Genomic DNA, 26,768 nt, shown 5'->3' on the forward strand with positions numbered 1-26,768 from the left:
AAAAAAAAAAAAAAAAAAAAAGAAAAAAAACAACCAACTCCAAGGTAGAATATGGTTACCTGGCACGATAGGTACACAATAAATATTTCTTGAAGGAAGGAATTTCTTAGATGCTAAATCGAATTTTATATCAAATTCTATAATTTTTTCAAACATATTTGAAGCTGTTCGTTGTGATATTTAATAATGTATAATTTTTTTTTTTTTGAGGCAGGATCTTGCCCTGTCCCCCAGGCTGGAGTGCAGTGACACAATCACAACTCACTGCAACCTCAACCTCCCAGGCTTAAATGATCCTCCCACCTCAGCCTCCCAAGTGGCTGGGACTACAGGCATATGCCACCATGCCACCAGCTAATTTTTAAAATTTTTTGTAGAGACAGGGTTTTGCTATGTTTTCCCAGGCTTGTCTTGAACTCCTGGGCTCAAGCAGTCCACCTGCCTCAGCCTCCCAAAGTGCTGAGATTACAGGCGTGAGCCACTGTGCCTGGCCACAGTTTCATATTTTGAAAAAATTTTACTTCATTATTTTCTAGAATTTTTTTCTTCACAATACATTCACTGGAAGCACACTGTTGGGTTTTGCTTTTTGGAAATAACTTTCGTGGTGATTCTTCTCATAGGTATTTTAAAACCATAACTTAAGAGTAAAAAACTGGTTTTTATTATTTAAAAAATTATACAGGATGTTTTACAACCACAACCTCAGTTAATTTCTAACCAGCACTTTTCAAACATAATTAAGAACAATCACAAAAGATCGAGATATTCATAAAGCCTGTTTTGAAAGTTGGGGTTTTAGAAAAGAAAAGAACAGAAAATGTTTCATGTACTGAGTATTAAATCAGAAACGTTAAAACTGTAGCATAATGAAATTTGACTTGTGTTTAAACCTTGGCACTTACTGGCTTTGAAAACTTGGTTAAGTTGTTTTATCTTCTCTTTCCTCATTTTTAAAAATAACAGCCTCATGAAGTTTTTTTTTTGAAGATCGAATGAATTAATTATGCTTAGTATAGTACCTGGCACACAGTAAACATTGAATATTGATAGGTCATCATCATCATCATCATCATCATTTGAATTCATAGCCATGATTTTTTTTTTTTTTTTTTTCACTGAGAGGAGTCTCGCTCTGTCAATGAGGCTGGACTGCAATGGGGTGATCTCGGCTCACTACAATCTCCGCTTCCTGAGTTCAAGCGATTCTCCTGCCTCAGCCTCCTGAGTAGCTGGGATTATGGGCAGCTGCTGTCATGCCCGGCTAATTTTTGTATTTTTGTAGTGCTGGGGTTTCACCATGTTCGCCAGGCTGGTCTCAAACTCCTGACCTCAGGTGATCCTCCTGCCTCGGCCTCCAAAGGGATGCAATTATAGGCGTGAGCCACCACGCCCAGCACATAGCTGTGACAATTTTTAAGCAAATATTTACATGGCATATCATTTTTTTCCCTGTTTAAAATCATAGCCATGATTTTTAAAAGTCTTTGATATTATTTTATGATGACATTCAACAGGGGAAAAAATGGTATGCTGTGTAAATATTTGCTTAAAAATTATAGATGAAATAAATGTTGAAATATCTGATTGATTATGATTTTGCATTGTAATCTTATTTTGCATACTTAAATAGAACCTAAATGGTGACTTTCTTTTCTAGAACTAAAATCGGTAATTATTTTCCAACATAGTATCAAGAATTATTTCAAATTAGATTTTTTAAAAAATTAAATTTTCAGACATGCAAAACACATTAAAATATAATGAACATCAACCTACAGCTTAAGAAATAATATTTCCAATAGAATTGAAGTCCTTCTCCACCTAAGTTATATTTATATATGCAGTAACTTCATATGGAATAAGGAATTCAGAAAATCCTTTGAAGAACAATCTTAATGGCTCTTTAGTCTTTATTTAAAAAGCTAGTCATATTGAACATGGTGACATTTCCGACAGAATGAATATGTCTTTTGTGAATAATTTACCATGGAAATCTCATAGACCCTGCAAAACTCAAGAGTACGTCTAACTTCCTCTTTTGATAAGTGTCTTCTGAGCATTGCATAAGAGCATGTGCATGTACTTTTCTACCATTTATTTTTCTTCTTTTCTTACTGCTATATTTTAAGAGCAACAGAATAATAAATATTATTTGCATTGTTCTGTTCGTTGTTAAAAGGGAAGTGTCTTCGCAAAATAAACATAGACAGTATCATAGTTAAGGTTACATGCTAAATTCTAATTTGTAGACCTGTTATTTGAATCACTTGATTATACATTTGTATAAACTATCTTGGATAGAGGAAGGATGTTGTTGCTGCTTAAAAAAGAAATCTGTCATTAGAAACATTTCTTCTCTTTTGATTTTAAATTGAGTTGTTGCCTAATAAAGAAAAATTACATAGCAAAAATTGCTTTTTTTGTAATTTTGAATTTGATATATTGTTAATTATATAGAAATAGCCCCATTGCCAGGTAGAAAAAGATGTTGGTTGGCATTATTGTAATGTAGCTGAAGTAATTAATATTTACCAGTTTCCTAATACACCTGTATTACAGGGCTTAGTCATATGTAAACCTGGTGCTAATTCTTAGGCAGGCATTAAATATTTACAGTATTCAAATCTGAGCAAAGGAAATAGCAATACTGACTACACATTTTTCCCAATGTTATAAGTTTTACAGTGTTTGAGATCTTTAGGGGTGTGAGGAGGAATCACAAAAAGAAAGTGATCCCTGACATTTTATTCAGCTATAACACTCTTACTCTAGTGATGCTTCTTGAATAGTTGTAGGGAAGAATAATGGAACAGGACAAGTTTCCCCATCACTTTACCTAGCCTCCCTTTCCTTTCTTTTTTTCTTTCCCCAATCCGTCTTCATTCTAGAGCGACCTGACCTATGAATTATGTCATGGAGCACTAGTATAGCAAAGATCACAAGTAATAACTTAAAATTATAGTTTATCTATGTTAATATTATTTTATATTCTAGTTTGAATATTTTGTAAGTATCATTATTTGTACTTTTAAGCCCACATGATGTTTAACATGGAGAAAGTTAACTTACTTTATTAGTCCAGAAAGCCCAAATTTAAGATGATATGGCTGTGGAGAAATGTTTCCTGTATCACTGATACTTACTATAAACAGTGCATAGTATATAAAACAAGTAGATAATATGTATAAGATCATATCACAGATCTAAATTTTGAGGTTAAAAAAAAATCTTGGCCTTTTGGACATAAAAGTTTTGTTATAAGTTGTGGCTGTAGATGGTTAGCAAATATGGATATATATTCCATGAAGTATTTATTATCTAATTATCTTACATTTGTTTATTTTAGTTGCCAAAACTTGGAAGTCACTTTCCAAACAGGTGAGTTAAAGCTCTTGGTGGATATACACAAATTTTATATATGCATGCATATATATATAAAATTATATATTTCATGAAATATATTATGTATTTTTATATATTTTATGATTTTTTTGCAAATCAAATCACATCAGGGTTCCTTTTTTTTTATCCTCCAGTTTGTCAGAAAATGAAAAGGTGGACGTTTCTAAGGGTTGGTGAGAATGTAGATTACTGGTAAATCTCATGTGTTGGTATACCCACTTTGGAAAACAATTTGGCATTGTCTGCTAAAATTGAACATATGTCTACCCTATACCTAGTAAATGCATGCCTGCCTTTAAATTCTGCAATAGTGCATGCACATGTACCTTGTAAAGTTGAGCTTGAATAGACTCTATGATCTAGTAATTTCTATACTAAATACACTGGTATCTAATATACACCAGTGTATACACCTAGGGAAATTCTTGCTTATATGCCAGAGAGGTTCATAAGAATGTTTACAGATTATATGTGATGGCCCCAAAACTTTAATATATCAATGCTATACCATAAATAAATTTTGATTTATTCATATAGTATACTACACAATAGTGAAAACAAATGAATTATAACAGTGCTTTAACTAAGCAAGTCTCAGAAACATAATGGTAAACAAAATGAGCAGTTCAAAAATACAAGGTATAATTTTATTTGTATAAAGTCCAAAATTGGGAAAATGAAATCATATTATTTAGGATACATTCATACATGGAAAAACTAAGGAGTAATTAACATTAAATTCAAGAAAGTATTCGTCTTCAGGATGATAGCAGGGAATATCATCAGTAATGGGCTCAAAGAGGCTTCTGAAGTACTGATAATTTTCTATTTTTTAACTTCACTATTTCTTAACTTTAAATTGCATATATATTCCTTTTATAGGTATGATTTTATTATTATTTTAAAAAAGAATATTAGAAATCCAGGGAACGTCCTTAACTAGTTAAAGGGAATCCTCCAAAAGCCTACAGCTCATGGTCATTTGTGAAACTTGAGAGACATTGTCTTTCAAGTTAGGTATATTAATCCCCGTTTATCAGTGGGTAATATGCTCTAAGACCCCTGATAATGAATGCTGAACATGTGGAAAGTACTGAACCCTATATATACTATGTTTTTTCAATGTCATAGACAAGAGAACTACTAAGTGCCTAATAGGTGGGTAGCGTATACAGCGTGGATATACTGGGCAGAGGGATGATTCACGTCCTGGATAGGACAGAGCTGGACAGTGTGAGATTTCATCATGCTACACAGAACAGTGCACAACTTAAAACTTGTGGATTGTTTTTGGAACTTTCCATTTAATGTTTTTGGGCTGCAGTTGGCTGAGGGTCACAGAAACTGTAGAAAACTAAGCCACAAATAAGGGGGAGCTACTGTACAATGCCAATATGTCTGCTATCACAACTGTTCCGTAGCATTTTACTGGAAGTCTGGGCTAGTATAGTATACTAGGGCTGCTATGACAAAATATCACAGATTGAATGGGTTAAACACCAGACATTTGTTTTCTCACGGTTCTGAGGCCTCAAAGTCTGAGATCCAGGTGTCAGCAGGTTAGTTTCTTCTGAGGCCTCTTTCCTTGGCTTTTAGGTGGCTGTCTTCTTCCTCTGTCTACACATGGTCTTTCCTCTGGGCATGTCTGTGTCCTAATCTCTTCTTACAAGGACATCAGTCATATTGGATTAGCGCTCGTCCTGATGACCTTATATAGAAACCTAACTACCTCTTTAAAGAAAGGTCCTTTCTGCAAAACAGTCAGATTCTGAGGTACCGGGGCTTAGGACTTCAACGTATGAATGAGGGAGAGAGGCACAATTGAGACCATAATATGTAGTATGAAAAAAAGAAGAGGCTCTAAGGATTAGAATAGAGACATAGAATAGAATATGATTGGAAGAAAATGTAAAATATATATATTTTATATTTGTTTAAATTTAATAAAAGTTTAGCAAGATTGCTACTGTATATAAGAGCGATAAACCAAAGTTAATAAGATGCTCCACACCAGCGAGAGCAATTAGAAACTAGTATTGAATAAAATGCATTTCATAATAGAAACAAGAACTATTAGGTACTTAAAAGCAATTCATAACAGAAGATGTACAAAACATTATTAAATTATATTTTTAAAAGTACAAGTAAATGGAGAACCATATCATGTTCATACTGGTAATAAGCCATTTCGTTATGATAATGATCCTCCAAATCTATCTATAAATGCACTGTAACTCCAGTTAAAATCCCAACCAAATTGATTTGAAATTAACTTTTAAAATTAATTTGGATGAGTAAGGGCCCCAAAATATTTAGAACAATTCTGAAAAGGAAAGAGGGGAAAAAAAAAAAAACCATTGAGATGAGAATAATGGGGCTTATGACATATTAAGATTAGAAATAGAGCTATAATAAAGTAGTATTACATCATTACAAAGATATTTTTTAAAACTAGATCAAGGTAATAGAATATAGAATCCAGAAACAGATCCAGGCATTTATAGATAGATCTATAAATCACTGGTAAAAAGATTGACCTCTCAATCATAGATGTTTGAATAATAGTTTTTCCATGGAGGGGCAAATTAGGCCTCAGATTTACTACCATATACAAAACTAATTTCAGATGGATTAAGTTATTTGTGACAAAATTCTATAAGAGTAAAATCAAAATGAGAGGCACAAGAGTTTTTTTTTAGCTAAGACTCAAAGCAAAACTTGAAATTATTAGCAATTTTTACTAAATTAAATATTTGAAAGTTTAGCATCAAAAGATAGTGTAAACAATGTTAAAAGATGTATGATGGTGGGAGGATATACATGCAGCATATTAACAGAAGAGGGTAAGTGTCTTGCAGTCATGTAGAACCACTTTTTTTATCTTTATAAAAAAGATAATCAGCTTATAAGAAAAAAATAGACAAAAGTACCTACAATGGCCGCTGAATATATGTAAAGGAGGTCAACCTTACTAGTAGCTTAGGGTATGCAAATTAAACCAATGATATGATACTATTTCACACCCACCAGGTTGTTAGCTTCCAGAAATCTGACAATACCACTAATTAGCAAGGAGAACAAGAAGGAACCAGGTGAGAATGTAAATTGGTATATTTACTTTTTAAAAATTTTTTGAGATAGAGTCAGTCCCTGTCACCCAGGCTGGAGTGCAGTGGCACTATCTTGGCTCACTGCAACTTCTGCCTCCTGGGCTCAAGTGATCCCCCCACCTCAGCCTCCTGAGTAGCTGGGACTACAGGCACACACCACCATGCCCAGCTAATTTTTGTATTTTTAGTGGAGACAGGGTTTTGCTCTGTCACCCAGGCTGGGGTATATTTACTATTGAGTGATATTTGGCAATACCTAATAATGTTGAAAATTCATATGAGAAATCTGCCTTCTAGAAATGCATACTAGAGAAATGTTTTCGTGTTTGCCACAGAAATCCTATATATCAGATCCCCCCCACCCCTGCTTCCCATGAAGCTTCATCTGTATTTACAGCCGCTCCCCATCACTCATTGCTCACATTACTGCCTGAGCTCCGCCTCCTGTTAGATCAGCGGCAGCATTAGATTCTCATAGGAGCCCAAACCCTATTGTGAACTGGCATGTGAGGGATCTAAGTTGCGTGCTCCTTATGAGAATCTAATGCCTGATGATCTGTCACTGTCTCCCATCACCCCCAGATGGCACCCTCTAGTTGCAAGAAAAGAAACTCAGGGCTCCCTCTGATTCTACATGATGATGAGATGTATAATTATTTCATCATATGTTAGATTATAAGAATAGTAGAAATAGGCCGGGCGTGGTGGCTCAAGCCTGTAATCCCAGCACTTTGGGAGGCCGAGACGGGCGGATCACGAGGTCAGGAGATCGAGACCATCCTGGCTAACACAGTGAAACCCCGTCTCTACTAAAAAATACAAAAAAGTAGCCGGGCGTGGTGGCGGGCGCCTGTAGTCCCAGCTACTCGGGAGGCTGAGGCAGGAGAAAGGCGTAAACCCGGGAGGCGGAGCTTGCGGCAAGCTGAGATCCGGCCACTGCACTCCAGCCTGGGCGACAGAGCGAGACTCCGTCTGAAAAAAAAAAAAAAAAAGAATAGTAGAAATAAAGTGCACAATAAATGTAAAGCACTTGAATCATCCCCAAAACATTTCTCCTTCCCTGCTCCTGGTCTGTGGAAAAATTGTCTTCCAAGAAACCAGTCCCTGGTGCCAAAAAGGATGGGGATTGTTCCTATATGTGTTTCCTGAACCATCAATTGTAATAACAAAAATTTGGGAACGATATAATGTCAATCATTAGGCAAGTGAATGAAAGATTTATGAAATAGAGAAACCCAGGATAAATGTAGAAATACAGAGTTCAAATGAATAAAATACATTACAGCTATGTGCATTGACATGAGTAGAACTAGAAAACGAGGTTGAGTAAAAGAACAAGTTGCAAAATAATATTAACTGACAGTCATTTAAACTGCAAAGACCTTTTCAAAGGTCCATGAAGTCAGAACTATTTTTATTGTAATACTGAGAATATGCTTGTTTTATTCACTGTCATTCTCTCATGAGTGTGTGGTGGAGTTTTCTAGAGGCTGTTTGGTAATGATGCCATTGCTATACCAACTAATGGAATGTGTGTTTGTGTATTCTTGTGTTTTAAAAATTTGTTTTTATTTTCAAATAAATTAAATATTGATAGATATAACCCATAAAACAGGATCTCTTTTGGGTCCCTAATATTTTAAGAATGTGAAGAGTTGCCTTTCAGAACTGCTACTATAGACAACTTCTGTGTAGCCAATAAAATGAAAATGAAGAATATTTGACAGGAAAATATATATGCTCATGATAATATATTAAATGCAAAGGGTAAGTTATAAAACGGTATGTAGAGAATGATTTAATATTTGCAGCAACAAATATTAACAAAATACTATATAAATACTATATACTATATAAATATGCCTAGCTAGAGAATCAGACTAAAATGATGTTAAAATGTGTCTCTGTGTGTGTGTGTGTATGTGTGTGTGTGTGTAACTTGCCACCCCTAGAGACTCAATTAAGTTTGGTCTAAAACTTAAGTTTGTCATCCCTGGATTACAATTAGTTTTTATTTTCTGTATTTACTAATTTTTCTATAATATATAGCTACTAACTGTATAATTTTTTTAAATAGTACTTATTTAAGAAAATTGTGTAACTCCTTTAAAAGGCAACTATAATTCTAGGAGACTGAATTTAATTCAGCAAATATTTATTTTCTACTTACAATATAATTCTAACACCACTCCGAGTTTAAGCATAGTGCCTAACAAGACTGCCCTCATTTCAGATGCTTGTTGCAAGTTTGGGGGCTCCAGGCCACCCACACTCTGGCCTTACTGTCTAGGAGTCTAGGAGGTTGCCACAGCTCCCCTCAGGTTTAATGATTTGCTAGAATGAATCATAGAACTCAAAAAATGCAGTACCTATGGTTATGGTTTTATTAGATAGAATACAGAATAAGACGAGCCAGATGAAGAGAGAGGGCAAGGTCTGGGAAGGTCCTGAACACAGAGCTTCTATGCCTTCTTTGAGATCATGGAGTTGGGGTGTGTCACCCTCCGAGCACAACAGCGTGTTCAACAACCAGAAAGCACCACTGAGCTTAGTGCTTAGATTTTTTGTTAGGGTTTCATTACATAGGCATGATTGATTGAATTATTGGCCATGGATTGAACTTAATCTATAGCCTCTCTTTTCTCCCCAGAGGTCAGGCTCGCTAAAGCCCCAGCTCTGTAATCACAGTTATTCTTTCTGGTAAGCAGCTCCCCTCCTGAGTGATCTCCTTAGCTCAGGTATGAACGAAGGATTTAGAGTCTCCTTTCCAGGACCCAGGGGCAAAGACCAAACTCTTTGTAATATAGCACTGCTACATATGAAACCAAGCTGGGAATTGGGAGTAGGGAGAGAGATTCCTGACATGGGTGGAAATATAAAGATTTTAAGAAATTTTAGAAGTCCTTAAAGTTAATAAGAGAAGACAAGATGAATGTGTTGATTGGATGATTTAGACCAGGAGAAACTAGATTATTGCTAAAATAAGCTACTTGGAGTCAATAAGGATCTGGGCTTTGTCATTTATTAGTTCTGTGACCTTGGGTGTTACTTATCCACTTTAAGTCTTGTTAAAATATGCATAATGAGGATTGTTTTTAGAATGAAGTTACTGTATGAGCCTATTGCCAAACACATAGAGGGCACACAATAAAAGGTAGCTATGATTTTTCACTCTTACACTGTAGCTGAGTTTAAGCTAGAACAGATGAGGTTGGAAGACATGGAAACAGTTAAAATGGAGAAAGATTAGTTAATATTTATACAGTTACAATAGATATGGTATAAATTAAGCTGCATAAAATTTATTCAGAATGTTGTTTTTAAAGTATTTAAATATTTTTTTGAGACAGGGTCTCGCTCTGTTGCCTCGGCTGGATAATGCAGTGGTGTGATCATGGCTCACTATAGCCCGACTTCCTGGGCTCAAATGATTTTTCCACCTCAGCCTTCTGAGTAAGCTGGGACTATAGATGAACGCCACCATTTCCAGCTAATTGTTGTTTGTTTGTTTATTTGTGAGATGGGGTTTTGCCATGTTGCCCAGGCTGGTCTCAAACTCCTGGGCTCAAGGCATCTACCCCCGCCTCGGCCTCCCAAAGTGCTGAGATTATAGGCCTGAGCCACTGAGCCCAGCCCAGAATATTTTATTTCATCTCTTACTCTAACAAAAATATGTGAGTTTACTGTTGTCTAAACAATAAATATCCCAGTTTCTCATTACAATTTGGAGCTGAATTATTCTGTGCCATTGCTATTCTGTAATCAGATGCACTGATTATTTGGTGGCATATTTTACCTGCAGTGCAGATATAGAAACATGAAGAAAACAAACACAAGAATCCACATATGGGCTTCAAGGTGTCCATAAATCCCCTAAAAATGCTGTTCCTGCCTTTGACATACCAAGAATTTTACTTCTGCCAGCTCAGCTTTGCAGTTAAACAAATATGATTTATAAACGTCAGAAAGCATTTTTAGGTACAGCTGCATCGAGAATGATTTGTCTGAAATGCCTTCCAGACTTGAATGTGTGTAAAAATTAGAAGATCTTGTTAAAAATGCAGGTTGTGGTTCGGTAGGTCTGGCATGGGCACTGAGATTCTGCGTTTCACACGAACTCCCAGGTGTGATGCTCAAACTATTGGGGAACCACATGCTCTGAGGAGTGGGGATCAGATCTGAAAATAGAAGTGGGTTCTGTGTTTGTCTAATGTGTTTCTAAGCAGACTAATTTTATTATTTCAAATTATTTCAAGTTATCTCACCAAATCTTTTAATCATTTTTCTTCACAATTAATCAAATTATAGTTTTCACTTAGTGTTTTTAACAGACTATACACAATAAATTCAAAATTGATTTAGCATATGAGTAATGATTCAAATGTCTAAGTTGTCCAATAGTTTCCGAGCAGCACTGATAGTTTGACTTTTTTAAAAAGAAAAAGCTAAGCAGCAGTTGAAGTCTATGTTCTTTAAGTTAAAACTAGAAACAAATTGAAACAGTGACCACAATAACGCAGTACCCTTGTCTTTCTGCTTCATCCAATGTTATCATTCTCTAAGTCACTAACCATTAAAATACTTTTCATTCCTTTGTAACATAATCCTTTGTTCATTTACTTCCTCTACACGAAGCTCTCTAAATCCGAATGTGTTACAAAGAAGAGACATTACGTGAAGCCAGGTGATGTGACCGTTTCTGATCTTGATATGGAAATTCACATTTTTCCATGGTTTTCCTAAAACGATCCCTTTATGACTGGCTCCAGAACTTACACTTACTGTTTTATCTTGATTTGGTTGTCTTATGTATAACCTCCCATTATTCATCTTATCTGAAATTTTAGGTAGCTGTAATTAAATTTAATGTAGCCTCTTCATCATTTATTTTATGTTTGAACCATGGGCAAATACTGTGTTGTGTGCTTGAATGAACCACAGGCATAACATAGGATAAATAATGCCATGTTTCAGGTCTTTTAAGTGGAGAATTTTGCATGGACATTTAAACATGTTTTTGATCTATTTTATAAGCAAGTGGTTTACCAATTCATCAGTAGTATAATAACTTCTGTCATAGGAATTAAATCAAATGCTCGCAGAAACGCCACCAGTTTGGAAAGGCTCATCGAAGCTATTTCGAAATCTTAAAGAAAGAGGTGAGTTAACCTTAGTACGTGTCCTTTTTTTAAACTGTATTGTGTATACTATTTATGTATGCATATTTTCCCATACCTAAAATAATTTTTAAATTACATCTATGTGTATGCATAGAGAAAAAACTAAAGAAAACAGCAAAATATTAACATTTCTGAGTATTAATGTTGTTCTCGGGTAATTCCACTCTTCATTAAGGGTTGTTTTCATGTTATTGTTTATATATTATTTGTATCTTCCAAATTTTTTTTACAACAAAATGGACTTACATAGTTTAACAAATTGTTCTTTAACCATATTGAAAAGTTTATTCTATATTTACCCAAAGAAAACATTTTATAAAAATACTAGATCTTCAAAGGTATATTTTTCTTCCTTCCATTTCGCTCTGAGAGAATTATAGATGCTCCTAAACTAATCCACAGGAAAAATTTAGTGGATGTGTCCTTTGACAGCCTAGTTTGGACATGTTTCCTTTAAAGGCCAATACTTACTGCACATGTACCTGTTTCAACTTACTCTATTATCAGTATCAATATTAGGTTAATTCATTAATTTATACATTTCCTGGCAATCAAATCATATGGCTTTTATTGTAATTTTCTTTTACAGTGTACCTTTTTACACATTTGTAGAAAAAATGTATTAGTCTTTTAATCTTAAAAGTAATGTTTCTTGGAAATATATTTTTTGTATCCTCAAATACAGGAATGTGCAATATATTAAAGAAATTATATAAGCAGTTATATTTTCCCTTTTCATCAGTTTTAATGAATATTGGTTTGAAAATAATGTACTTCAGCCTGAAGACAAATACTTTGAAGGAGTAGTTATAATTCATATATTTTATTTAAGTAGAATTAGAAAGTTTGTATTGCTTCCACATGGTTTACATAGAATCTGAAAGGAAGAGACACCGTATCTTTTATTGTAGGTGTTTCATAAGTAAGATTTTTAAATCCTCAAGAAACCTAGGCCAAAGTGTCTTAAAAAAATCTTAGAAATTTTTTTCCTGGATATTGTCTTAAAGATTGCCATTCAGATCTTAGGGTGAGATAATGGGATGAGGAAAATTCAAAGCTCAGAAGGATCAAGTAAGTATGGTGAATTTCAGCCATTTTTCTTAATATATATACCTCATGGGAAAATACAAATTGGATCAAGTATAATCTGAGAAAACTAACGCATGGAAGAAAGAACCTTTTTTTAGTTAAGGGGAAGGTTAAATCTAGAAGTCCTAGGTTTAGGCATATCCTAATCCTTCTCATGTTGTACACATGTTTGCATTTTTTTCCCCAGGGGATAGAATCTATTCTGCGCCACTATGACGGAAATACTCTGTTTCTGTGCTGTCTCTTATGGTAGTTACTAGCCACATACGACTGTTAAGCACTTGAAATGTGACTAGCATAACTGCGGAACTTAATTTTTAGTTGTATTTGATTTTAAGTATTTTAAATTTAAATAGCTACACCCTGTAGTACAATGCGTATCTGTATCATATTAATTAGATCATCAGGGTAATACATGATCCCAGAAAGTTTTAGAATCATTAGAGAAGTTAGAATAAATAAAGAAGTTAGAAGAGCCTTGCTTTTTTTAAATAGTGATTAAGTGGCAGAGAAATTTTAAGACTAAACCTTTAGAGCTATTGAAGACATAATTTTATTTTTATCTTTGTTTTATTTTATTTATTTATTGAATCAGGGTCTCGCTTTGTCACCCAGGCGGAAGTGCAGTGGTGCAGTCATGGCTCACTGCAACCTCGACCTCCTGGGCTCAAGCGATTCTTCCCCCCTCATTTTTTGATTTTTTGTAGAGATAAAGTCTCACTTTGTTGCCCAGGCTGGTTTCGAACTCCTGGTCTCAAACAGTCCTCTTGCCTCGGCCTCCCAAAGTGCTGGGATTATAGGTGTGAGCCACCATGCCTGGCTAAAGACTAATTTTAAAATTAAAAGTTTATCTATGTAAAGTATTACCTCTAGAGAAAATGTTATACATTTAAATAATAAAAACTTGATATGCATTCATGAAAACATGTATTATAGAGACTTAATTATAATAGCCAACTGCAATGTGTCATGTATAGGAATTAAACAATGTAATCCTTTTAAGGAACTTCCCTTAAAATTTGTTTTGATTGAATTTTCAAAAGAAACCTAGTTCGCATCTTTCTTATCCTCTGTTTCTAAAGATCATACCATTACTATATGCCTAGGTTTTTTTTTTTTTTTTTTTGATCCTGGATGCCATAAGTAGATTGAAGAGTGAGTTTTATAGTATTCTGTTTTATAATTGGAAAGCGTTAAAATATACAGTTCATCTTCAGTAGTATTTTCTCTTTTCCTTGACTATTTTTATTAAATTATAGTGTATCATGGGTTTCACTTCATTTTTCTTCCCTGTGGTTTAAGCCACCTCAATCACCATGTGGTCCTACAGAGAAGTGTCCACCATGACAGTCATGGTCTGGACACTCGCTATGAAGTAGTCCTTTACTTGAGGGAAGTCTTGAGTTAACTATCAAATAAAAGATGCATAGCAGTTACTAAAGTTCTTTATACCAACCAGCATCTCTTGTGTATTCTACCAGGTCAACTAGAACAACAGTCAGTGAGATAGGATTGTGGAGACAGCATACCCATTTCCCAACCCATTTCCTTTTTTTTGCCCCTTCTTTTAAGCTTTTCTTTCATTTTTTGAGGGATCCTTATGGACTCTTAAGTATTGTATCTTTATATACATTGACCATTCCAGAATCTTTCTCCCATAACATTCATGGCAATCAACCAGAACTATCTGTCTATAGGTCACAATATTCTAGTATAAACAAAAGAAGGGAATGAATGCTTTCAGGGCTTCCTGGGTAGTGCCCTTCATGTCTCTGACAAACTGCCTGACAGTGACTCCTCTTCTCTTTGTTCTGTAACAAAGAAGTCAGCCTCAAAGAACATCATATAAAATGGAGTTTTAAAGTTCACAATCTGGTTATTTTAAGGATTTTTATACCCTTTTACCAAGCATCAGAACTATCTGATATCTAAATAAGTATTGTAGATACAGATTCCTGATGTCAATCTTCTCAGTATCTACTTGGAAGGTCAGTTCAAGCACTAAATCTAGTTTTGGGTTTTGTGTTCCAAAAGCAAGAATTCAAGTAACAGAATGCACTTTTTTATTTACTTCAAATGGACTCATTTTAAAATTTCTAAGTATGGAGTTACTGAGAATTCAGGATGTGACGTACAGAAAGTATAAGACATTTAATTACAATAAAAACTCCTTAGAGTACATATAATAGAAGCATTGAAGATAATTTGAAAGCAGAAAAGTGTTAACTATAGACCTTTATTCTTAAAATGCAAAACAAAAATCAAATTTCTAAGTAACAATGTCTAAATATTTTATCCAAGTGTTAATAAAAAGTAAGCACTTTGCAGTGTTCATTAACCATGTCCAGCCTTTTATTTTACTTATTTTTTCCTTTAAGCACTGTTGTTGGACTTGACAACTTTTAATGTTAAGAGTCATACATTAGAAACTAGCAACAAGTTTAAAAGTTACTGCTATAAGTATGCATTATAATTTTGCTTTTTTTGCCAATGTATTTGACAGCATAATGATTTTATATGAGTATCTACGGAGGCATGTGGAACAATTAAAGTAAAATTAAGTTTTTTGCTTCTTTCGCTATGATTTTATAATAATAATTGTCATTTAAAATAATATATAGCATCTATTTTTAAAGTATAAGCTCATTATAGCATTTATTGCTTCTCGAACAACATTTTATACATATAACTGATACTATTTTCTTGTAGGTGTGATTTCTTACACAGAATATCTTTTCTTTTATGTATTTTAACAAGTAAGTATACTTATTAAATTTATTTCTTGATGCAGCTTTATTTTTTAAACAGAGTCTTGGAAAGCAGATCTTAGATTTACTTACTCTTGAAAATCAGTATCCATGCTGTTCTGCAAAATTCATATTTAATGCCACAGAAAAATGCTAAGCATAGCACTGTGAAGAGTCAAAAACGTAAATGCTACAGCTTATGGTATAGTAATAAATGCTAATAAATTATAAATTTACTATTATGTATCCATTCTTGTGGTTTTAATCTACCTCACACTTGAAAGGTCATGACATGTAATAATTTGTAAATTTCCTCCTGCACTCATTTGAGTCATATTTTCTGCAAGACTGATGTGAGAGAGAGTGTCTCTTAACTATCGAGTCTATCAGAATACCTGTCATTCACATCCAAAACTTTTATTTTCTTCCTCTCATGTGCAGCATTTCTTAGGAAATATATGAAGGGTTTACTACGTTTTCAGTTAAATTTCTTTGCATTTAATGGAGACAATTATCTTATAGTTTACGGTGTTCCAGCCACCTGGCCTTTCCGTTTCTTGAATTGCCGCCTCAGGGATTTGTACCTTCTGCTTTCTGTGCCATCATTACTTATCCTCAAGATCCCTATGATAATAAATATCATTCAGGTTTCCTTTCAAATGTGAAGACTTAGCAAATCCTTACTTGGCCAGCCTCTCTAAAATAGCTCCCTCTCTTTTTATATCTCTTTGCTGCATTTCATATTCTTTATATCAGACTATTTGAAAGTATTATTGGTTTACATGTTCTTGTTTGTCTCCCCACACTTGAATGCAAGGTCCATTATGGCAAAGATTTTATCTTTTTTGTTCATCTCTGTATCAAGAACAATGTCTTGCACATGGTACCCTCCCAAAAAGTAGTCAGTGAATGAATGAAGAAAGGAATACATCAAAGAATATTGCTAGTGGAATTTCCAGTTGTGGAGATTTGGGAAGATGCATGGAAACAAGAACATCAATAAAACTCTGTCGTTAGAAACAAGTCTAAAAATACTTTGTACTTCTTTGATTTAAAAATTCACACCACTGTGCTATTCTTAACTGTGTAACTTAGTGAGGAATGATGTTAACATTGAGTTCAGTTACAGTAAGTTTTGAGAAGAAGGAATGTGTACATGCACTCACATATCTTTCCTTATTTTTTTCTCTTGGACTTGCCACCTTCCTCACTGCCTAGACTGAACCAATTTTTCAAGACAGGAGAATTACGACAGAGAAAGAGTAATTTACACAGAGCTGGCTGTGCGGGAGACTGGAGTTTTATTATTACTCAAATGAGTTTCCCGAGCATTCAGGGATCAGAGTTCTTAAGGATAATTTGGTGGGTAGGGGGTGGGTGAGTCAGGAGCACTGGTTGGTCAGGTCAAAGATGAAATCATAGGGAGTCAAAGCTTTTCTCTCGTGCTGAGTCAGTTCCTGGTTGAGGACCACAAGACCAGATGAGCCAGTTTATCACTCTGTGTAGTGCCAGCTGATCCATCAAGTGTGGGGTCTGCAAAATATCTCAAGCATAGGTCTTAGGTTTTACAATAGTAATGTTACCCCCAGGAGCAATTTAGGGAGGGTCAGAATCTTGTAGCTCCAGCTGCATGACTCCTAAACCAGAATTTCTAATCTTGTGGCTAATTTGTTAGTCCTACAAAGGCAATCTAGTCCCTAGTCAAGGACTAGAAGGGGGTTTGTTATGGGAAAGGGCTCGTATCATCTTTCTTTTAAACTATAAACTAAGTTCCTCCCAAAGTTAGTTTGGCCTAACTAAACAAAGAGCAACTGAATGAGCAAACACAGCTTGGAGATTCAAGCAAGATGGAGTTGGTTAGTCAGATCTCTTTCACTGTCTCCATTATAATTTTGCAGTGGCAGTTTCAGACTTAAAATGAAATTAAAATGTTAGTGCTGAAGAACTAACTAGTATTGTACATTTTGTAATAGGGCTACCTTGAGGTTGATCCACTCTGCAAAGCCATGGTAATGAAGCAAGTCCAGTCAATGATGCTACCCTGAGAATTAGAGTGAATGCAAAGGAGTGTCTCATAGATGTGTTGAAAGTTACCTTGTTTGCCAGAACAATGATGGTTGCAATATTAGAAGTTAAATTAAGTACCTAAACCAGCAGAGTGAAAGGCAAGAATAGGAAGCGTTGACTAGGAAAGCTACTTGTTGAGACGGGACAAGGGTATGGTTTAGGAGTGTCAGAAAAAACATACATAGTGGGTTTTGGCACAGAAAGCTTAGGATCCTTGGGTGCTGTGAAACTTCTTGGAGTTCAGGACTCACCAACAGAAGCTTCTAAGGAGTTTGAATTGAAAAATTATGGGATATTGTTTACATTAGAACTAAGAAAACTGTGAAAAGAGGGCTGGCAGGAAGTGGGCTACATAATCTTGGTTACCTGTCTATAAGTGTCTCTCTCTTTACTTTGTACTGTATTTTTCCCTCCAAACAATGCTTGTAAGGAGGACTTCTTTCCTGTATGTATTTTCAAGATCTTTTTAAAGTGTAAAACTTGGTTATTAGAGATGGTGTAAATTTGTATTAGATTTCTAAAATACATGCAAGAAGTGAGTTTGCATAAAGGACTGGCTTCTGTTTCTGTTATTTTCAGAGACTACTGTTACCAGTTAAGAAAGTAGGACACTATCTGTGCCTCTTTTGCAGGTTCAAGATTTCCCAACAGGTGGTAGCAAATGTGTCTGTGGGGGGTCCCTTTTTCAACTTTGTGCCCCTCCCCCCAGTCATCTCAAAAGAAAAGATCCAGTGTTTTGAGAAAGGCACGTCCACTGAGCTGCTCTTTGAAGGACGCTTTCAAGTTTTCTTCTGTCCAGGTTTTCTCCTTTATGCTCTAGAAGTGAAAAGGAGAAAGGGATTGAACCTCATTAATTTAAGGATTGAAGCACTTCATAGTATGTCAAAGTCTTTCTCAGAAAAGCAATTATTCCTTGTATTTTGGGGGAATTGGCAATTACATATTCAATCTTCTTTTGTTTTATATTTCTGTTGTTGAAGCCTCTAGAAGTTTTAACTCTAATCTCTTATGCTTAACATTTATTTTCATAGGTCATTTTAGTTATAATTTTCCCGAGAATTGGAACTAGTCCATTGTGTCATGTTTTTTTTTCTGCCACACTAAGTAGCTGAACATACTGAATATATTTAAAATGTGACGAGTTGATATTTTCCTTTTAAACAAACAGACTTTGGATAAAAAAGAGAAGTATTTATTTTTAGAAATAAGGAAAGTAGTCAAATTTTTCTCTCAGTGCTATGCAACAAGTATCACAGAAGTGCTTGTAAAGTGTATTAGCAATTTTTATTAAGTGTACTAATGTATAAAGCAGAAATATAAATACTTTTATATGCTTTTTATTTAACCAATAATAACATGTTAACTTTTAATTTCTTGGTCAAAGAAACTTTTTCTGTACAGAATATGAGTAACTTTACAACTAATATGGATTTTGTACTTTAAAATACATTTTTCCATTTTGTGAATACCTTCTCTGTTTTTTCTGGCAGAGCCACATGCAGGGTTCAGAATAGCTTTCAACATGTTTGACACTGATGGCAATGAGATGGTGGATAAAAAAGAGTTTTTGGTGGTATGTATATTATATGCTGCGTTTTTATCAATAATTAAATATTGCTTACTTATATTTTATGTTTTGCCTTCTTGGGAATACTACTGTAGAGAAAAGAGTGAAAAATGTATACTTTGCCTTTATTTAATAAAGTATATATTCAGGTACTTTGAACAGTATTTACATTTTACAAATATAAATTACATTCTTCAGTGTATGATAATAATTATCGTTGTTTTTACACAAAAGTGTGAAATGTATCAGGTGTTTTCTGTTGGGTGGATAACAGGCAGTCCTCAGGTTATATATGTCCAGTTAATATTCAGTCTCCATTATGTCATCCACCTAGGCACAACTCCTTCCATAGGAACTTCTCTTCCCTCTCAATATAGGATTCATGATTTTTGTTTCTCTTTTCTCTTCCACTTGCTCCTGCCTTGTATTCCAGTCTTGTCCCCACTTCCCTGTTCCTTTCTGTTATCTTTGACCATAGGCTGATAGTTCTTAGGTATTTACCTTTTGACATTTCTTTGACTGGTCCAGCTCTGGTGCTGGTCTGACAGGGAGGTCAGTTGCTCACTCAACTTCACACAATCTCCTTCCAGAATTTTTCTCTTTCTTTTTACCTATGTATTTTGCATCTCTTTTCGTGGCAAAATGCCTAGTCTGTTTTTTTCTCTGAAATAGAAAATACTATTAACTTATTCCTTAGAGTAACATGGTCTGCTCTTAGCATATATGTTACACTCTGTCTTTACCTACACTCTGTCTTTACCTACACTCTCCGAGTAAAAAGAAAGGGAAATCAACAGCCATTTTCTTTTTTTGTTTTCTTTTTAAATTATGGCCCTACCTCCTAAACAGCCATTTTATTTTCTACTTTTCCTTTCTAACGTAGCTGTTAAAAATTCCTCAGAAAACCTCTGAAAGAGCTTCATATTTACTTCAGAAGCTGAAACTCAGAGGAAGTCTGTAACATCATTCTTTTTCTTAGTAGGAAAGAGAAAATATAAAAATCCTCATCAGAAGCTAATTAGTAGCCATTCAAAGGGAAACAAGCAGACTAATTAATGGGATTTATCAGAAGGCTTAAATTCTCACCCACGCAGCCCTTGCCCAGGTGTAGTCCCTGAGCCAAGCCGCTGAAGCTGGAGCCTTCATTCCAGTGCTTTGCAGAATGATGGGGAGATGGCAGCTTTCAGTTTGATTATAATAGATATAGATGTGTTTCTGCCATCCGAAAATGGCCAAGGTTAGTGTCGCTTTCTTATGATAGTGCACAACTGTATTTTAGGAACTTTCAGAATGGGCCTGTTTTTCTACCGAACATTCTATGTCCACACCGCCAAGTTCCATCCCCCTGACTTAAAGTAGAAGATTAGCTTTTGGAATTCAGCCCTTTGGAAGTTGCCTGTGTGGATGTCTGCATTTTAGAGATAAAGTAAAACTGTAATATTAAGTACATTTAACTTAATTATGGGTTACCAATACCAAAGGATGTATTTTCTTGGGGGAAAAAACTGATATCAGAAAATATATCTATAGCAGTTTAAATGTTCTTGGTGGATGAAGCTGTTTTCTTTGTTTTTGGAATATACCTAGTCCAGAACAGGAGATAGGTGCCCAGAAACTCTTGTTGGATATTTGATTCTTGATTGATTTCTTTGTCAGCTTCAAGAGATATTCAGGAAAAAAAATGAAAAGAGAGAAACTAAAGGAGATGAAGAAAAGCGTGCAATGCTGGTAAGAATACTTTATAGTAGCTTTAGGTGGGTTTTCTAGGCAACAATTATTTTATTCATGTTAAGAAACAGTAATTAAAGTTTGTAACTTTGAAGCTGTCCCCTTCTTGAAAATTTTGTAAAGTTTTTATGTAGAAAAATTGCTTCAGTATTTATATGCATTGATATCAATATTTACTTCAAATATTGATATTAAACATCTGTATCCATAATCATTCATTAAATCATTGTCATCCATATCGTTATCTGTGAGATTTGAAGGGTATATCATACAATAGATTAATACAGATCATTATGCATGTAAAAATTTAAAGGTGAATTGCAAAGATTTAATTATAATGTGAGAGAATTTAGTGGTAATATAACAATGTGACTGTCGAAACAAATACAAGGAAGTAATATGTTTTCTTGCATTCTTAGATGTGTATATTAGAGATTCTTCTTCTAGGATATATAATATTTTCATCTTTTTCTGAAGTTAGAGTTAAGCAACAGTACACTCCATCTTCCTAACCAGTTTTATTTTTGTCTGAAGTATTTCAGCCTGACCATAGGCCAGGTTCACATAATAAAAATAACAAACAGGTACTAAGGCCTTATCATCAGGCACTATACTAGGTGCTTTCCATACATTTCTCATTTAATCTATCCAACAGTTCTCTTATTATCCCTAATTATAGATGAGGAAACTGATAATTGGGAAGGTTAAGCATCTTGTCCAAAGTTACACAGTTATTAAATGACAAAGCCAAAGATTTGAACCTGTGTCTGGCCAGCTCCAAAACCTCACTTTTATCCTCCAAAACCTCACTTTTATCCTCTGTGACATACTTCTTTGATACTTAGATAACCAGAAATACAATGATTTTTGTTGGCATGTAAATGATATTTGTTTCATTTGCAAATTGATGTCCCTGTGCAGTAGTTTAATTGTCCTGCATGGAATTCAGATGATTAACTTCAGAGAGCTAAAACTTTATTTTTGTTATTCTCATTTTTAAAAGAATATTAGGTTTTGCTTAACATAGATTATCTATAGCAGATGGGTGCCATATTCAATCCCAATATATTTATGAAGTATACATTTATATTTAGTTGAATAAAAGCAGATTTATCAGGATTGTGTAGCACATACTGCTTTGTAGGGTATTTGACTATGCTATAATTCTCGGTAGTCATTGAACATCTCTCAGTATACTATTGACAAAGCTTATGGAAGACAGTCTTAAAAAAATCAAAGAGTTGATTGTAATGTTAGTCAGGTATTAAAAGGGGCAATAGTAGTTTTCTACTTAATTCAGGTCTAATGATTTTCAAATTGTAATTAATAAATACTACATGAATAGTCCCATAATTGCAACTGTTTAGAGTGTTAGCAAAGAACATTAGAGGATTGAATGCTTTCTTAAATTTTATTTCTTGTAAATAATACACTAAATGAGTAAACAGTTATTTTAGTTTTGATATATTACCTCTAACTATAATTGACTGAATAGGCAAGTTGTTAATAAAATACTATGTAAGGAGGTTGAATAATGTTAATGAATCTATTGATATACTTTAATGATAAAGTAGATAGTATTTCAATGGATATAAATATAATTTTTATTTATTTATTTATACTACTTTCAGAGAGGACTTATGCATCCTCCAATAAAAACACAGTATTATTCTAATCATTAACATTTATTAATAAATCCATCAAGTAATAAAGGGAGATAAAAAAGAGAAAAATTATAGCAGACAGTGCACACTNACTATGTAAGGAGGTTAAAAAATGTTAATGAATCTATTGATATACTTTAATGATAAAGTAGATAGTATTTCAATGGATATAAATATAATTTTTATTTATTTATTTATACTACTTTCAGAGAGGACTTATGCATCCTCCAATAAAAACACAGTATTATTCTAATCATTAACATTTATTAATAAATCCATCAAGTAATAAAGGGAGATAAAAAAGAGAAAAATTATAGCAGACAGTGCACACTGAGAAAGCCTACAGTGTTGGCACAATATTTGGCTCTGAGCATCACTACAGCCATGGTGTAAGAAATTTAATATTGATTTAATGCAAATATTTTGTGATAGTGATAGAGTAAAACCTCATTAACTTAATTAGGGAAAATCCATCTGAATTATAAAATCTAAATTATATCAGCATACCCTCAGTTGTATTATTTTATGTTTGTATGGGTTTATGACCCATTCCCTTTCAAATATGTGGGGAAGGAGATTTCTTTTAAAGAACAGATTAAAATAACTTTTAAGTAATATAATATATAATTTGTTTATTTATAAATGAATGCTTACTAAAGTCTTTGATAGCCACAGGTACCTCAAAAGTATTCATTTCATATAACTTAAATAGTGCTTCTAAAATCTTACTTTCGTAATTTAGCTATCAGAACTCTTCCTTAAAACAATTCAGAAATAATCTTTAATCTTTGGAACTTTAATCTTTGGAACTAACAGCACTTTACAATACAGCTCTCCAAATAGTCATTACTGTGTTTAGCGATAATGATAATTAGTGTTAACATTGTTAGTTAATCACATTTTAAATAATGCAAATCTGAACCAGAGAGGTTTTATTTTATATTACTTTAGTTATCAAAGATTTTAGTTATAAATTTTTTTTTTTAGTTATACTACTTTACTTAGAAAAGAATATGTAAAATGTAAGGTGATGTTATCAAGGTGATAGAAATGACAATATGATTCCACATATTCTTAGAGTATTTTGGCTGAGTTTTGAGGTAGTTAAAATTTAGCTTATTGTGAAAATATATGAATTACATAAGAGAGACAGCATAGCACAGGCTCAGGAACCAGATTTTTGGGGTTTGAATATTAGCCCTGCCACTCGTAACCCGGGTGACCTTGGACAAAGTCCTTAACCTGTCTGTTCCTCTGTTGTTTTCATTTGTACAATGGGGGCATTAGGAGTGATGATCACATGTGATTGGTATGGAGGTTAAAGCACATAGCCACTTAACCATGTGAAATGTAATAAATACTCAGAAAGGTTAGCTAGTAGTAACACTTAAAGTTATTCTTTAATTAGTAGAACCATGCAGCTACTTTAAACTGAATCTTAACATACCTAAATAAAAATTAAATCAAAACTAAAGTTAAAAATTTTCATATGCCAAAATAAAACTGTGATTCAGAAGGGAAAAAGGAAATGAACATAACATTTCTTGGGAACCTTATGTGCTAAGCTCCATGCTGTGCTCATTGTAGATGTTACTCCCATTTAGTCCTCATGACAGTTCGACCAGGTAAGTATTATACCTGCTTGGAGATGAGAAAACAGTCTTAGAGAGATTCATGTGCCTGATGTCACAGCACTGATCATAGCAGAGCAGGATTCCAGCACAGGTCTCTCTTACCATTTCCACTGCCGTACTGCTGCATCTGGATTTCTCCCTATGCCATGTAGCATTGCAGAAGCATGTCCAAATCAAACTGCATACTTCAGGGCAACGTGTTTTACTCAAAGCAGTAGTTCTATTCGAAGGTTATAATGAAGTGGTCGAAATGAGCACAAATTCATTTAATGTTTAATTATCTGAGATTTTTAAAACTTTGCTACTCATCTTTAACATTTATCCCACTTGTATTGTTCGTGTGTATATAAAATGTAGCATAATGATTTGCCCTTCCTAATTGATTATTTTGTCGTCTTTTTCCTTTTTTCTTTTGCTGTACTTGGGTTCATTCTGAAATATGACACTTCATTTGGCCCTTTGTGCTGTGTGTCAGCGTCTTCAACTTTATGGATACCATTCTCCTACTAATAGTGTATGTACAATACTTTAAATGTTCTTTATGTATATAGCCCTCACCTGTTATACTTGATAATGTTATTTCTTTATATAAAGCTGTATCTGCTGTTTATTCATAGAATGTTTTAGAATTTATTGAATACAATACGTGCAGTGAAGCCATAATGTTACATTTCATTCCTAGATTTATGCAAAGACTAAAATATGCAGAATAATTATGTATCTTGAACTTTAGATTGAAATAAGGAAAAGGTAAGTGTACAACAACTAAAACATAATAATTGAAATTTTATATTTTTTAGCAGTATTTGAAGAGTTATGTAGAGAGAGCAGATTCTCAGGCTATGTTCCTGCAGAACACAGGTATTTTATGAACCAGATCTATCCATCTTACGTACAGTCTTTGTTCAGTTCTAATAAAGAAATGTCTTAATGGATAGACTTTTTTTCATTTTCACTTTTGCTCACAATTTTTTTTCAAAGCCTTTGTTTCCTGCTGTTTCCTTCACTCTACACAAAAATCTGGTGTAAGCTGCTACTTGATATGTTTATATCAGTTTATCATATTATTTCTAAAGAGGATAATGACTTTCAGACTTGTCTTGAAAAAATTGTGAATTTCTGTAGATGACCTTCCGGATGTACTCTTCTTCTTATGCTGAGCTTTCTTCTTTCTTTTCTCCTGAGAAAGTCAGCACTTTTGGTTAGCCCAGCTACTAAAGAAGAACAGGCCATGGCCCTTTTTGAATGTAAACATGTACAGTTCACTTGATTTCCCCAAGGATCCTTAAGCCTCCTACAAGGATCCCTCAATTTATACAGATTCCATCATAGGAGCCCTTGAATTCAGGGTCACTGATTTAATATTATCCAGCTAAAAGTATTCTAGTTGTAGTGCACAATTCTAAAAGTAGGTGTGTTGCCTCCTATATTGGATAGGTAATCAAAATTCCCAACTATAAAAACTAATTCTTGTTATAGATTTCAACAGCTACTGGAGGCTGATCCCCATAAACTAAACCCAAGATGTTTTTCCTCATTATACAAAATGGACCTGGAATGGGTTGAGAAACAAGCCAAGTCCATAGGATCCATATAAATAATTTTGATTACTCATAAGATACTTTAAATTTTTTTCTACAGAAATTACTACTCTTTTCCATTAAGTAAAGCCTGTCATTTCCTTTAAATTTTTAAAGGATTACTCTTAATGATTTCAAAAATTTCTAGAATGTGTAAGATGAAAATCTCACAGATTATAATGCCATATGCCATACAATACCTAAGACTTTATGATTTTTTTTTTTTTTTTTAAGACGGAGTTTCGCTCTGTTGCCTGGCTGGAGTGCAGTGGCACAATCTCGGCACACTGCAACCTCTGACTCCCTGGTTCAAGTGATTCTCCTGCCTCGGCCTCCCAAGTAGCTGAGATTTACAGGCACACACCACCATGCCCAGCTAATTTTTGTATTTTTAGTAGAGACTGGGTTTCACCATTTTGGCCAGGATGGTCTCGATCTCCTGACCTTGTGATCCAGCCACTTTGGCCTCCCAAAATGCTGGGATTACAGGTGTGAGCTACCATGCCTGACCTATGATTTATTTTTCTAATGTAATATGTCATCATTGTATGAACCATTTTCTAACTTTGACAATTTTTATTTTTCCCTTAATCTCATAAGAAATTTTCATATAGGGTGATTATACATTTTTTAAAAAAAAACACATCTCAGAATAATGTTGCTAAAAGAAAATAGATGCTAATATTGCTCTAGTTTAAACTACATATGCAAATTGCAGTCATTAATGAGAATAATATTGAGAAACAGACTTAAATCGCAGATTTTATTTATATTATACCTGTTTAATAAAAAAATTATGATTTTTACATTTTATTGTGGTAATATATTTTTTCATTTCATTTTATAGAAGACAGCTTTTATGTAAAATGTGCACGATAAAGTGATGTAACTTAATGTCATTTTTACATACAGTCTTAAATGTTACAGGATTTTTCGACTCCCTTATGAGTTTATTTGGTTAAACTATATTTCCTATACTAGAAAAATATTTGCTCAA

General features: G+C 34.0%; 1 protein-coding gene across 1 annotated transcript in view; it reads left to right on the top strand.

Moving 5' to 3' along the window:
• The window catches only part of MICU3 (mitochondrial calcium uptake 3), a 123,352-nt gene that overhangs the window by 66,767 nt on the left and 29,817 nt on the right, over nucleotides 1-26,768 (top strand). Inside the window, exons 5-11 of the mRNA XM_017867196.1 lie at nucleotides 3,350-3,381; nucleotides 11,596-11,674; nucleotides 15,494-15,535; nucleotides 18,308-18,475; nucleotides 19,089-19,171; nucleotides 20,822-20,893; nucleotides 24,667-24,705. Coding sequence (XP_017722685.1) covers nucleotides 3,350-3,381; nucleotides 11,596-11,674; nucleotides 15,494-15,535; nucleotides 18,308-18,475; nucleotides 19,089-19,171; nucleotides 20,822-20,893; nucleotides 24,667-24,705 — 515 coding nt within the window. The remainder of the gene's footprint in view (nucleotides 1-3,349; nucleotides 3,382-11,595; nucleotides 11,675-15,493; nucleotides 15,536-18,307; nucleotides 18,476-19,088; nucleotides 19,172-20,821; nucleotides 20,894-24,666; nucleotides 24,706-26,768) is intronic.

Source organism: Rhinopithecus bieti, unplaced genomic scaffold, assembly GCF_001698545.2.
Source record: "Rhinopithecus bieti isolate Rb0 unplaced genomic scaffold, ASM169854v2 scaffold_2888, whole genome shotgun sequence".
Lineage (NCBI taxonomy): Eukaryota > Metazoa > Chordata > Mammalia > Primates > Cercopithecidae > Rhinopithecus > Rhinopithecus bieti.